The following is a 16,013-nucleotide window of genomic DNA, read 5'->3' on the forward strand; positions in this document are numbered from 1 at the left end:
CATCAATGTAGTTAGACACGTTTAATAGTGTATTATATATTACGGTTATAAAAATGCTCTATTTGAATAGGGTCTTAAAAGACAGCATTAGATTGAGGGTTTTAAGAGTTTCTTGAGATGATGTACTCCATTGTCCCACCCTCCCCAAGAACCCCCCCAGCGGATCTTCAGGACAGATCGACAGCTGAATCCCGGGATCCAAGTGTCGATGCCCTGGATCCCGGCATCGACACCTTTTCCGGCTGAGCCCCCCCATCCGTCAGATCCCCCCGGAGATTCACCAGAAGCCCGGCTGGAGATTGGCTGTATTCTCTCCATGTGTATGAGTGTATTTGGAGATAGAATCACATTTAGGAGCTGAAATCACAAGCTTAATTGGCATTATTGGTTTAAGTATTTCGCTATTATAATTGTCATTTTACATCGATGAAATTTGTAACATAGTTGAGAATTGAATGAATCATTTATTGTGCGTAGGAAGGGCTAGCTAGAGCGTGCAGCACCTGCTGTAGCCGTGACACTGCGCCTGCTGTAGTCGTGACTCTATACACCCAAACCCTTCCTCGGCGACTTTAATGCGATTTGTTAGCGTTTACAATAACCCGCTTATACCGCACTCATTAACTTGCCATTAAACTTTGTAGTCATTATACGGAATTAAATTTGGAATAGAAATCAAAAGCTTAGAGCGCCCCTGCAAGGGTGTACTCCCTACTAATCCTGACCCTGCTTGGCTAGGCCAGACCCGCCCGTTGTATTTGCATACATCCCCCGCCACACCCCACCCCCACCCCTTCTTGTGTCATTCATATCTCGGTTAACAAGTCAATAACGCCAGGAGTCGGGATGGAGGAACTTCGACTTGACAAGGAAATTGTACACGTTTTAATAATAATACGAAGATCGTACTTCCACTCTTTCACAGGTGTACGCCTATTCCGTCTCAACACCTCAGAGAGGGTATATTTAATCCTCGCATGAGAAGCTCATTTGGCTCATGCGAAAATATCTTGCTTCTCGGTTTTCGGCTTAAACCTATATTTACAAAAGTTTTCACGACATTCTCAAACTTACCTAAACAGATGTAAACTGTTTTCGTCCCATTAATGTACATGAAAGTATGTATTTCTTGTTTTAGATTAAAAGTGGCAAGGTATTCCGAATGGAAGTAGTAAATAAAGCCAAAATGGATTTGTATTTATGATTGTGAATATGGATTATGACAAATTGGAGACATGTTTAATGCTCAGCATGTGTGTGTGCTTTCTTACAATGAAACAACACTAAGTGCATGACAAATTTCATTTAGTTTCGTAATGCAATGTATTACATGTTTTTGGGGAAAAGGGGAGGGGAGTTGCAGATGAATATAGAAGAGTGCGGAGTAACCTCTAAGTGTGTATTTTTATGAAAATATAATGTAAAACAGAGTTTATTTGAAACTTTAAATGTTCATTACATTATGATTTTTATTTTTTTAGTAGCAAGGAGTATTCTTGGGAGGTCTGGGGAGCCTGTATGTCCTTTTTCTGGAAATGTCATACTTAGTAGTAGCTCAATTTTGAGTTTTCAGTTTTTATTGCTTTATTAATTATTTCGACTGCTTATAACCTCTTTTATAATCAACAAACAAAATAAACATCAACCTTTATTTTGTTTTGAAGAATGTTTTGTCAAAAAGATTTTGTCTCGGAATATGTATTTATAGATTTGTATACTAATCGCAATTTTATTACCATGGAACTACTAATTACTCATTTTTTCTTTTATAAAACTCATTAGTTAACCGTTTTCCTTACAGGATTTGTGATATTTAAAAACATGTAAGTCCACTTTGTAACAAATTCAACGAAGCATACGCCTAAGCATATTATTGCGTTTTAATATTGATGTAATACTGTAATGTGTCAATTCTACAACCCTTTATGTAATTATACGAGGGGTTTTCCCTCCAAACCATTTATGCGTCTGTACCTTAACATTCGATTTTAATTACGCAAAATGTGCAATATACTTTTGATTCTTATATTTTGTTGTATTGACTTTTATTGGTCATTAAAAAGGCATGAACTATGTTTATGCCTTTGATGTGGGGAAAATAAAATTGGAACGATCATTAAATACTGTACAGTAATTATTAAAAATTCAATAAATGCATAGGTCACGTGAACACAGATGTTAACATCAAACGAACATTTAACAGAGTTTACAGTGTGCTGAATTGATAAAAAGAGCCGGTAATTATTTACAACTTCCATTTTATTAATAATGAACTGATAAAGTGTCCAATAAAAGACAAAATTTCTGTATTTGGTTAAAACAGTATTGGTAAAACGTTAAAACGGTCTAATGAACACATATTGGTAATAATACTAACAGTAAAATGATGACTATGCGTGGAATTTTTCTAATTACACGAACATTTTTATTTATAGTTTTGTGTAAAAAAATGTACAAATTTAACACATACAAAATAAGTTTAAATTTAATTTAATATAATATAGCTTGTGAGTAAAATGGTCTCTTATTCTAATAAATTTACTAATTACTTTTGTTAAAAGTCATTCAACATTATACTTGCTTATCTCCAGTAATAAAACGTTTTCAACAAATTTCTGCATTTACAAAATATTCTAAATCCCTTACTTCTGACATATTAGTACGTATGTATGTGTTTTAAATTGATGGTTTCAAATTTCGTAAGCCAAAATACTTTTTTGAGGATGAATAGGATCTCTGACACGTGTTTGTAATTGATTGCAATTATTAATATTAGTACTCCTCATACAAGAGTAGAGGTAATCAAAATTATAAGATAATTTAAATTTTGTCAATCTGGAAACTGAACATTGTGGGTGATAAATCCACACGACATCGTAATATGTGAATTTAGGTAGTTTTAAAACGTTCATCACCAAAACTTGTATCCCCTCACAGTCATCACCTCAACTTGTATACCCTCATATTCATCACCAAAACTTGTACTTGCTCATAGTAATCACCACAACTTGTATCCCCTCATAGTCATCATCAAAACTTGTATTCCCTCATAGTAATCACCATAACTTGTATTCCCTCATAGTCATCACCACAACTCGTATCCCCTCATAATTGTGGTGATGCAACTACGAGGGGGTACAAGGTGTGCTGATGTAACTATGAGGGGATGCAAGTTGTGGTTATGAACGTCCATCTATCGTAACATATCCTCATTTTGCGCTTAGGAGTCAGGATGACGAGATGATATGGTTAAATATTTATATTTTCGAATACAGCAAACGTGATTAGTTCCTGAGTATAAAACTGAGGTAAATGTTTATTTAATACAAATAAAGCCCATTATATGCATATACAATGTACACGTGTTAGGTATTGCTTCGTTGGTTTATTACTTCTCATCAATGGCTTTATAAAAGAATACGTCAACCTACTTTTGTTAACTTAATTACTTTATTTTACTACAATACAAGTTGGTATTCTTTCAACGTACTTCCCTTAGAAAATACTTCCTGTTCTTGTACCTTATAGTTAACCTTGTACCCGTTTGTTTATTATGTCATTTCGCGAGAGATTCTGAATTGCATCATAATTTGTCCCTAAATAAGTGTTCGGTTTCGTTCTTTAACTCAACATAGGTGCTAAAATGAAGATAGATACTGATCGCTCGAAAATCACCTCAGGTTTCTGTGATAAATTGAACTGTTGTATTAATAAATAGTTTTTATTACTGATTTAGATGTGAAAATAAGAAGATAACCATGTTCTCTTGTACCTCAACACTGAGTTTTTATATATAACTTGGCTACACAATTATTGTAGAGCTAGGGTGCATAACTAGGCTTCATAACCTCTCTATCCGTAGGGTAAAAGTACATCTATTGTGTTTTCGACAAAGTCTTTCGTGTAGATCGTAGAACACACTTATATCGTATATCATGTTCTAACATGTCCTGACAGAGCGATGACGTCAGACATAAAGCCAGTGACGGGGCCGGTTTGCGGAGTCTGCTGCTGCACCATCTGTGACCGCTACGTGATGCGAGTCATGGACAACCTGTACCACGAGCGCTGCCTCATCTGCTGCGTCTGCGGAGTTAGGTTGGCCCACACTTGCTTCACCAGGGACGCCAAGCTTTACTGCCGGCTCGACTACGACAGGTAACATAGCCTAATGCCTGTTATTGGGAACTCTGTTAATTTACGTTAAATTTTGAAAAGTGCTAAGATTGCCAAAATTGTTAATTTTGAACATATTGAGCAAGTGGTTCACAAACAATATCAAGTTAAAATAATTTAAATAAAGATTACAATAAATGATTAAAATAAGATTACATACTTACTTAAACCAGGCCACATTGCAGTAGAATTCAAAAATACAAACCCGTTTTTGGATCGTGGCAGAAAAGCTGAATTAAAAAACACTTTGAATGGATGTAAAACTGGAATATATTATTTTTTACACGATACATTAAAATTAATTACGTGACTGTTAAATTTTCCAGGAGTAATGTTTACAGATATTATGGTCAAGGGACTTAATCCCCACGCTATTCATTAATTTTTAATCTTTAAAATAGTTCATATGTGTTTTATTGTAATTTTTTAAGAGGCCGATCCTTTTTAAATCTATTTTGCCCGTCCTCATGAGCCATAGGCCTGCGCGATGACCTTATTAAACAGTATAAGAGGAAGGAGTCGATACAGAGAAGGATTTGAACCTGCGCTATCTCTCAGACCCAATGACCACGCGGCCATCGCCACTCCCAAATGTATATTCCCGTTTTCTTTCTTGGATCGTACAAAATTTGTGTATTATAAAACCATGGATTCATAATAGAGGTTATTACTCAGATACAAGTATTTAAACAAGTTGTTTGGTATTATTCGAAAGTGAGTAATTTATTTATGAGCACAGGTAACAAAAGCTACTATTGGCTTGTTATTAAATCGCTCACTGTAACGACGTGTAAGTGCAGCAGACACACGCACGTGTATTGCAGCCACAATGTGCACGGTGACAGTACGACAGGCTGTAACAGCACTTGTCCAATATGCGACCTGTTAATCGCGTACATGTCCGACACATTGTCAATTGCAATTAGTAATCTCACCAATATACACCCCACCCTGCCCTGCCCTCCACCCACTCGTCACAGCATCATGTACAGCTGCGCGACCACTCATTGTACGGTTCATAACAGTAATAAACTGACACAACTGACGTAACGAAAATCTTACTAACCAGTCCAACAGAGTAATGTCGTCACACATCTAGTTACTGTCGCACAATATAATGTCATTATTGTACTAACTTTGATTACAGATTTATGTATTCCACAATTTTCGTTGCTGTTATATTTTAAACTGGTTACTCCAAAATCAATAACGTTTTCCCCAGTGCTTAATTTCTAAAATTTTAGGTGTGGGAACTCTTAAAGCGGGAAGCTCAGACCGGTGGGTATGGAATACACCCCAGGAAGGAGGCGGGGGGCCCTCACCAGGAAAACTTTTGAAAATTATAACTGTAAACCTTTGTTTTTTAGGCCACCCAGACATAATAATACATTCATTTTTATAAAATACCAAGTGGTATTTTAATGCTGTTTATTTTCTTTAAGGTGCTTGATTAGGATGTAAGAAAAATAAAAACATTGAATTTAAATTATTGAGTTTACTCTCTACTCTACTCTACTCCATTAACACCTTGTTGCCTACTTTAAATTTCCCAGAAATATTTGGTTTTGATTTCATTGACCATTTTGTTTGAATCAATGAAGCTCGCCAATATTAATTTTTTAATGACATGGTAAAATAAAAACAAATTGAGCCTTATTCACAGTTTTATTTATACACATTACAGTAGTAAAATAATAATACATATTAATATGTAGATGGATGTTTGTTAATATAACAGCTTTTTTTTACAAGTTTGCATATTTTACAAAAAAATTGCATACCTTATGGGTACAAAACAATATTGATACAGTCAAAATAAACCAAACTTCTTGGAAAGGAAAAGGAAGCGTTTAATTACACACAAAAATAAATGACACACAGAGTGGAGTAACACGGTTTCATTTTTTAAAATTTAGTGTAGTTTTAAAAAGTTAAGGTTGATTATTTTATTTGCTTATTAGTTATTATAACAAATATGTACGGATTTGTAGTATAATATTGTAAGGGCAATGCCAAGACTGTTGGTAAACTTAGTTTTAGTTGTTTGTTTAATATTTTAAAGTGAAAACTACAAAAGAAACAAAACAACAATACACAAAAACTAACTGTAAGTACAAAAAAGAACTCAGAAACTTGAGTTCAGAACACAACTATAAGTTAGGCATAGGCTAGTTATTTTAATGAAAACTTAATGTTCTGAAAATTCTAAAAGATATTTAAAAAAACAGATTTAGGAAAAAAGTTCCCACAATGCAATGCTGTCTTCATGGTAAGTTTTCTGCCCTCGTTGTTTTGACTTGGTGTCAAGTGCAGAATGGGTGTCCCTTCGCCAGCCAGGTTTTGACGTGTCGCTCGGGATTGTATCTAGCCACAGGAGGTCCTAGGAGCCTGATCCGCAATAAATCGCAAACAGTGCTAATGTAGAGTGAAGATCTAAGAGGAGACATAAATTAGATTCATTGCAGAAAACCCACGTTCACATTCAGCACTAGACACTTGCAATACTATTTATGATGGAAATCAGTTTCTTAAACGACGGCGGTTTGCTCTAGAATAGTAGGTTTCTCTCTCCACTTAACATAGGCTTCAGTCCCTGCTTGAAGTGTCTGAAGTCTAATTATATCCTGAGAGCTGCTAATCTTAAATCTATCGCAGATTCGCTGGATCTCACATTCTCCGTAGGTGATGGATAAGTCTTTTGGCCAATTACATGGGGTGGATCACTTTGATGTCATTCATGATTTTTGGTGTAGTGTTCAGCCGCATTTGAAGATGATGATAGCAACCTTGAAGTCAAGTTGTAGCGAGGCTCCGATAGAACTGTTTTTTCTGGAATACTGGGTATCTTGGATCTTACACAAAGTTTAACATCTTGAAACATCAAATCGTCAATAGCAATTTTAGCTTCCACTGAACGTCTACCCATGTTTTCAACTCGGTTTTCAAAACACTTTGATTAACAGTGTTACATCACTGTGGGCTTGGATAAGGTTGAGGCTTGATTTTTGAAGCTTGTAAGGACAAATCCGATAACTCTTCTAGAGCATCGAACATCAATGCCAGGTTGTGTACAAAAGTTGTAGAAGATAATGTACTACAAAGCCCTTTGTAAGTTGAACGTTGCTTCGAGTCCCTTTGTTTGTCTTCAGATGCTTCAATGAAATGATTGTACAAAGCTTTTAAAATCTGTCCAAACTGCTTTCACCGCCATTAAGCTGGAGGCTACCCAACGAGTATCTAAAACACGGCCGATTTTCAACATTTGCTCCTCTAGTCCTTTAGCAAATTCTGCCAACTCCCTGCTGTTTTTCGGTGAACAACTAAACATGTTTCTAATTTTATCCATGAATATCTTAAAATGATTGATTCCAGCTACTTCTTCTATGGAATCGTGCACGGCAAGCTCTAAACGATGGTTCAAACAATGCCAAATGAACAAGTTGGGGAACGTTTCAGTAAGCTGTATAGCAAGGCCAGATTTCTTGCCTAGTAGCACTGAAGCACCATCACAAGTTAGAGCAATCATATGGTCTTTCATGAATTCAAAGCTTAGACCTAATGCTTGTAACTGATTTAAAAGTTCTTGTAATATACCAGCTGATGTTGTGCTATTTAGCTCAAAAAGTGTTAAGAACACTGTCATAGGGTTTTGCATTCCCTTTAGAACAGTTCTGATATAAACCACCAAAGCATTTTTGTTTGAAACTGAAGTGGCTTCATCCAAAAGCAGGGAAAATTTAGAGTCTGACTTGGTTTAGGCCATTTATCAAGTCTGATTTCATTTCATCAGAAATATGATGAATTATATTGGAGCAAGCAACATTTGAATGTAGGATTCGCCCCATATCTAAGCCATTCATTATTTGAAGATCAATTTCAGTTTCAAACTCAAAAAATGGCCTATTTAGTTTAGCTTGCTTATAAGCCGTGCGGAAAAATGCGCTCAGTTACAATCTGCTGCTCTTTATGCATAGAAAGCAACAGCTTTTTTCATTGTATCTTTCTTAGCTTCAATGAGTATTTTTTCAGCTAAAGAATGAGCTGGAGACCCACGGTGTAAAAATTATCTTTTTCCTAAGAGAGGATTACTGGTCTTTTTTTATTGTTTCCGTAAGCGGTAAACAGTTCCTAAAACCACTCTTCGCTAATCTTTAGGCCCATCGTTTTCTCTGCACCTAGAGTACTCACACTACGGCAAACGTTGCAACCTAGTTCTCTGTTCACAATTAACCATGGATTTTTTAGCTTTTTAAATTCAACAATTTGTTCTTCAGACCAAACAAAACTGGCTGTTCACCCCTATTAACAAAATCATTATTTTCATTACTAACCTTAGCTTCGTCTGCATCAGATCCCAAACCCACCAACCTGGATACTATTTTTGACCGACGAGGAAGTCGAAGGGGGAATGGTAATCGCAATTATCCTCATTGATCCCGATTGCGTCTTCTTTTTTATCTTGATCAACAATTGAAGTTGTAGTCAATGCTTCCGAACTGCAGTTCTCATTATTCGCATAACCTTTTTGTTTCTTAGGGTTAGGTTTAAAGAAATCAACAATTTTTCTGGTAGTCATAGTCAATTAGGAAACTATTTAGCTGCACCAGCACTAATAAGCATAAACACGAAACACAATCAACGACCTGCACCTCAAAAACGAACTTAAAGCGTGATGGGATGCGATGCAACTTGTAACTTAAACGCGAAACACACCAAGGTCAAGTCAACTAGTCAACACACTTGTGATCACTGGGGCGGTGGCGCGGTGAAGGAATGGAGGGGGAAAGGAAGGGGGTGGGGGTGGGTATTGCTTTGTTATTGAGAGGCGCAGCCGCGCATGCGCGAACTAGGATGACTCGCCCGTCACCTTCCTCCTGCCTGATTCCGTGCAAGACTCATCACAGCACAGCTCACAACTGCTTTGTACGGGCGCTTACTATCTGCTTACGAGTCACTCGCAAACAAAGCATAGCATAATATTGATCCTACCTACAATTTTTTTTAACTAAAACTTGTACTCGTAGTTTTAAAAGTGTTCCCTTGCGTTCCGGCACTCTTGGGAGGTAAGGGAACGCCGTTCCCTTGCGTTCCCACTGAAATTAACACTGGTTTTCCCTTGAACCTTTGCATCAAGTTTCAAGCCTCAAGAACCTGCCTATCAAGAGTTATTGTTCAGACAGACATTGACGGATTTTAAGAAGGACCTGCCGTATCCTTACTAATGAAATTAAGCTCCATGGAATGCAACTAGGGGTATCAGTTTGTCTAGTCTTTAACAAATAGACTTGTAGATTTTGATCTTACTCGTAGACGGAGTAGAGGCACTTCAGTAGGCTATTTGTATTTTGCACTGGAATTCGTTCCTTTCAACAGGACATATCTTATAAGCAGTAAACTGGAAACTGTTATAGTTGTCTTCATAAACTGTCTTAGTAATGCTAATTATTGTCTTCGAGATTCTGGCTCACTATTGTGATAAATTGCAAGAGTACCAGAGGTCTTCTCAGTCAGAATTTGAACGCCATTGTTATTTCAATTTCAGCTATTACCAAAATCTGCCAACTCTTCCATAAATCAAGGGGTCGATATTATTTCAAATCTTTCTCGTACGGTCATGTGTAAAAGGCCCGAAGTCTTCTACAGTGTTATTTTTTCTGTTCGCATCTTTACACGTGAGAGGGTTTTATGAAGAGGAAACTGTCGGTTCATTAAAGATGGACAATAATGAGTTAAGACCACTGGAGATGGAGATAAAAGACTATAAATAAAGATAAAAATATAATTACATTCCATCCCATAATTTTTCAAAAATAATTTCATTTAAATTAATCGAAAATATGTTCTAAGAATGGTTCGAGAGAAATTTTAATAATTTAGTTCAAAAAAATTTATATTAAGGAAAATTCAAGAAAATTTACAAATTTAGCACACAAGGGGTGAGGGTTATTACTGTAAAACATTTTGCTTATTGGGGATTTTGCTAGTAATAATAACAATAATAATAATACAAATTCTAAAAACCAAATTGAGTAATCGCTAAAAAGTAACTAAATTTCCAAAGAAAACTAGTAATCAATAATATAACGACAACAGGAAAAATAAACGTGGATTATTAAATAATTTGTAGAGAAACTCGGTTAAACTATGATATCTAGTAAACGATAGGGCAGACTTGAGTATTTTTATGTAATAAGGCATGCTCCCGTTTATACCAACTCAATATCTGATCAAGATGGCAGGTGTGCATCTGATATTGTTTTATTTGCATGTAATTGTGAATTCTCTCTTTAAGAGGAACTTTTACCTCTTATTCTGAAAAAATACACTTATGCAGTTACTTATTGTTTCATTTTCATCATATGATCTCAAAACCAATAGCGTTATTCGTCGGTCCTTTGTACCAAGTTTTAAGTCGAAATTTATGTTCCTATGACACTGAACTATGGGAGTGTAAACAATAAATTAGTTTTTTATGTTTATTGTAAAGAGTTTAAAATACAAATTGTCTTTTATAACAATTAAGACAAAGGATTAAAAAACATAGGGGAAGGTTTGCCTATATTTGACAACTTTTTACATTTTAAATGTTTTCTTCAACAAGTTGAGTGACACGTTATAACATTAATTTTATTTTAATAGTATAGTTGCTGCTTTGTATTGTTCATATTTTTAAATGTTATTATACGTACATTTATCTCTAAAAATGAGTCTTTGTTAAAGCTTGCTACTAGTACTATTTAGGAATCTAGATTCCTAAGTCGTACCACCGATTTCCTTAGTCTTACCTATGCAAAAATATAAGATGATTTGTGGTTTTAAGGGAATGAAAACAGAAACAGAAACATGAACATGAAATGTGTAAATTTGTATTATCACTTCAAGAGCATGGAAACATTAGAGTAATAAAAAAGAATTAAGTAACATAATTGCACATTTCACCATCAGTTCATATACAGCACGTTGAAATGAATACACCTTGCTAACTGTAAAATTCACAAGAAATATAGGTTACTATTTACTCTTCACACGCATTTATTTAGTGAAATCTTTCAATCCCGTACATGCTTCGTGTACTCATAAACGACAAATTAAACATGGAACCATGTCTTCTATGATAGATTCCTCACAAAGAATACAATGCCAGTCTGAAATATGAACATGACGACTTCAGCATCAGTAGAACATCCAGGCAAGTTCAGTATAGTATCAACAGATTGAACACGTTCCGGAGCTTTCATTGTCACTTTGGCAACATCGGTGGAGCTTCTGAGGGAGTTTAATTTTTTGCTTACTCTTTTAGGCATATTAGTAGCTTCCTTCGGCAACTAGTTTTACATTTTTCTTTCCTTTCCCCTTTTTCGAGCTTTCTTTTTTTCTTCTTTAGCATTAATTTTATCCATTTTAAGTGTAAGGTTTAGACTTTTCTTGCGCTACCTGCAGGTTTTTTTGCTGTTCGCAAATTGTTTTTTTTTATTTTTTTTTTTTTGTAGGGGCTGCTTGCTCGTTATTAACATGGCTTTTTGGCTTTGAAATGGGGAAATGTTGTCAATTCCAACTGCAACCAATGTCAGGCAACTCTGGCCAACTTATTTCATAGGCACTATTTTCTGTAGCGTATCTGTCCGCAATAGAGCGAGTGGAATTGTTTGGCGTGACGCCATGTGGAATTTCTTGGGACACAGGGGCTTCCTTTTGGTTAAATTTTTCGGCGGCAGCGAAATCATAGTCTTTGAATAGCCTACACAACAGTCATCTGGCCATATTCCGGAAACACGATACCCTCCAATTACATTTTCAAGTGTAACTGCTCGGCCATAAGCTCGGTCAAAAGGCCAGCCACATGAAACTGTGCGACTTACATTCCGGGGTTTGTAAGTAGCAATTTCTCTCTCAAGGGACTGAAGAACGATCTGTCCGGCGGCTGAATACGGTGTTTAGCGAATCCCGCAAAATAGATCATTATTATTTTATTTCCTCTAGCGACTTCTAAAGCCTGGAATATTTTAGAGTGAGTCGTGTGACCGTCGAAAACAAGGAAATATGTTTTTCAACTGTTGGTTTTATCATATAAATAATGTGTTTCAACCACTTGAAGAACAATTCTTTTGTCAATATAACCAGATTTAGAAATGTCTAAACTCCCTGGCTGAGCACCAATCTTTAGTTCATTTGTAATGAGAAGTCGTTTGAAAATTAGCATAGACGGGACGAAATTGCCAGAGGCACTTGTGCAGCAAACTATTGTCTTGTTAACGCCTCTTTCTACACTTGAAATGGATCGCACTTGACGTTAGCCTTTTTGGGCTAAGACCTTTTGGCATCTGGAGTATACCGTGCTTATACCAAACTCGTTAACATTGAAAATGGACCTGGCGTCAAAATGATTTTCATCAACAGTTTTTGAAGTAGGCCTATGTTAAAAAAGCTTTTTTACTTTTTAGGAGTCACTCCTGATTCTATATTGAAGTTGTGTGAGGAGATATATTTTTTCTGCAATCTGGAATGCCAATCTTTTAACATCATTTAGTACTTTCATTTGCAGTAACGTTCTTTCCCTCAAGGTGGCGTTTAAGATTCGGCTTTGAAATGTAATATTGACGACAAACTTCCTTTAAATCCATGTCACCGCTATGGTAGGCTTACAAGGCTCTTTCCAAAACATTTTGTCCCCATATTCCATACTTCCTTTTTACCATCTAAAAAACAACAACAATGCGTAAGCTTAGAAAAAACAACTTAAGTATGGTACTTGGGAGGAAATACCATAAGTCACTAAGGAAACCGCGCGTGGTACAATATAGGAAAATCGTACTTCTTCTTAGGTAAACCTCATTCCTAACCTACAAATAGAGCAATGGTCTAAACTTTTGTATGTTCACACACTTAGTTAATTGTGTTATCACAATATATTAATGAAATCTATATCTACATACCACCTTACATGGAGATATATCCTTAGCTACTGGTAGTCAAAACTATATGTAAAAGGCACAAATTATATAACTGTTACAAAAACTAAACTGAGTGTAACAGTTGACTGAAACCTCACGCGAGGCTAGGCACCATAGTAGTTCCTCCAGTCGTCGCTAGGAGCTCCACTGGCTAATGCTTCTTGTAAAAACTACGGTGGTACGATTCAGGCGGCGGTATAGTACATGCAACCTTCCCCTGCATAAACTAGTCTGTCATGGACTTTATGTTACGAGGTTCTAGAATAAAGCGGGCCGATCCGAAAGTCTTGTCTGTGTATGTGTATATCCGCGTATGTTAGTCTGAACTCATCTCGAGAACAGATCTGACGTACAGCGGAGAGATGTAGCTGGACTGTTGTAAGGCACAGCCGGAAGTTATGACTCTTCTATATTCTTCAGACCGGACGTAGATTAGAATGACGGAAAATTGACATTATTTCACCGAAGCAGGCTCCTTAGACCTATTTCTCGTATATACTCAACTGTAGCACATAAATATAATTATTCAAACCAGAAGTGTTCCTCCAGTTCGCATAACCACGCAAAGTACTTTACGGAAAGAATGAGAGTCTGCTGGTAGTGTCTCAGATACACCGATAGTGACTGAAATATTCAGTGCGGCCAAAAGGTCACATTAAATATCGCTATAACAGTGTCCGGATATGCAGTCGGACAATACGGCTGGAGTCACCGTGTCACAGGCTGCTACACGACATCAAAGTGAGGCTGAGCTCCCCTCGCAGAGCTGCTGATCCCCATTCTTCTATTTCCAATAAAATAAACCACGGCAGTAGGGAGGGTGCGACATATTGCGGGCCGGCACCTGTATCGCACGTGACAGTCTCGACCCTCGCTCGCTGCGGACGTTTTGTCTTACCCCACACCCCACTGCCCACCCCGGCCTACTCACTGCTAGCGTTATGCTAATATGTTGCTTGGCGACATTAATATCAATCAAACGGTCATTACAACCCTTGTAGCGGGGTGTTAAAACAGCGATAGACCTGCGGACTACCGCGCCGCTGCCGCCGCTGCGGGGATATATATACGTGTTGCGGTTAACCGTGGTGGTCGGTGGTTACAACAAGGAACTTCTCACAGATGATCTATGTACTGTTAGACCTGTGATGTCTGTCCTCTTGATGCACATCCGCGTGTGGGTATACTACTGCTAGAACAAGTAATGTTTTCAAATTGAGCGTTACACAAAACAATTATTTAGATGACACCAGCCTTCAGAACAAGTTCAGCAGTCTGTTTTATACACGACGTTGGTCCATCGGTGGTTACAACAAGGAACTTCTCACAGATGATCTATGTACTATTAGACCTGTGATGTTTGTCTTCTTGATGCACATCCGCGTGTGGGTATACTACTGCTAGAACAAGTAATGTTTTCAAATTGAGCGTTACACAAAACAATTATTTAGATGACACCAGCCTTCAGAACAAGTTCAGCAGTCTGTTTTATACACGACGTTGGTCCATCGGTGGTTACAACAAGGAACTTCTCACAGATGATCTATGTACTATTAGACCTGTGATGTTTGTCTTCTTGATGCACATCCGCGTGTGGGTATACTACTGCTAGAACAAGTAATGTTTTCAAATTGAGCGTTACACAAAACAATTATTTAGATGACACCAGCCTTCAGAACAAGTTCAGCAGTCTGTTTTATACACGACGTTGGTCCATCGGTGGTTACAACAAGGAACTTCTCACAGATGATCTATGTACTATTAGACCTGTGATGTTTGTCTTCTTGATGCACATCCGCGTGTGGGTATACTACTGCTAGAACAAGTAATGTTTTCAAATTGAGCGTTACACAAAACAATTATTTAGATGACACCAGCCTTCAGAACAAGTTCAGCAGTCTGTTTTATACACGACGTTGGTCCATCGCTGGAATCACGATATCAGCAAAGTACTAACGTAATCCACATTAACTTGGATTGGCAAGTGATTGTAGTTAAAATTGCAAACATATCAATTGGTGTGCACCTATTGGAAGTTGTGTGGAAAAGAACAATTCTAAACACTTGTAAGTTATTTAAAAAATCAAAGAAAATGTTGTCTTGTTTGGTCTATGTAATATTCAGTTAATCATACCAGCTAACTAAAATCTCATTTTCCTTCGTTTACATTTTGATAGTTAAATGTTTGTCTAGCATTCTGAGTAATAATAATAAGTTTGATTCGCAAACTGTAGTAATCAGATATGTTTAGAAACTCTACGAGATTATCAAATCAAATTCTTTGTTGATAGCGCGTTACTTTTCTAACATTAAAAACAAGTGGTTGTATTTGTTTCGTTATAGTTGCTCTAAGTAAAACTTGTTTTTTTATTTTTTTATGGCTAACCAATTATTAGATAATCTATTACAATATTTAGTAAATACACGTTTATCAAAAAATAATGTTGCAAAAACAAAGTGAACTCATTTGCAGACGAAGAGTTTATATCTTACCGTATCAATGTAAGCGCATTTCGAGAATAATAATTTAGACAAGCATCAAAATGGTAAACATTGGGTGTGGAATTGTATGGACGCTCGAGTGAGAGTTAATCGTGATATAACAATACGTCACGATTGAATTAGAAAAAAAATAGAAAATTAGCTTAAGATCAATGGTTTCAGGGAGTGGCATGTTTTAACGATGGATAAATGTAAAAATGTAAATTTACATTCAGCCAAATCCTACAGAGTGACATGCATCACAGTCGAACTCAGTGCTCCTCATATAGAAATGAAGCTTCACGCAAAATTTTAAGGTCAGTTCGATTTTAGATATCTAGTGGACAGAAAGTTACATAGACAGACAGACATTAATGATTTTTCCAGTCCCAAAATTATAGGGAA

The 16,013-nt window shown here is 36.6% G+C and overlaps 1 protein-coding gene across 3 annotated transcripts in view; it reads left to right on the plus strand.

Moving 5' to 3' along the window:
* The window catches only part of LOC124361987 (LIM homeobox transcription factor 1-alpha), a 58,881-nt gene that overhangs the window by 9,408 nt on the left and 33,460 nt on the right, over positions 1-16,013 (plus strand). For all 3 annotated transcript variants that reach the window (XM_046816109.1, XM_046816119.1, XM_046816127.1), the window contains one exon: positions 3,958-4,158. In XM_046816109.1, the coding sequence (XP_046672065.1) occupies positions 3,962-4,158 (197 nt within the window). In that variant the 5' untranslated portion in view covers positions 3,958-3,961. The remainder of the gene's footprint in view (positions 1-3,957; positions 4,159-16,013) is intronic.

Source organism: Homalodisca vitripennis, chromosome 1 (assembly GCF_021130785.1).
Source record: "Homalodisca vitripennis isolate AUS2020 chromosome 1, UT_GWSS_2.1, whole genome shotgun sequence".
In the NCBI taxonomy this organism is placed as follows: Eukaryota; Metazoa; Arthropoda; class Insecta; order Hemiptera; family Cicadellidae; genus Homalodisca; species Homalodisca vitripennis.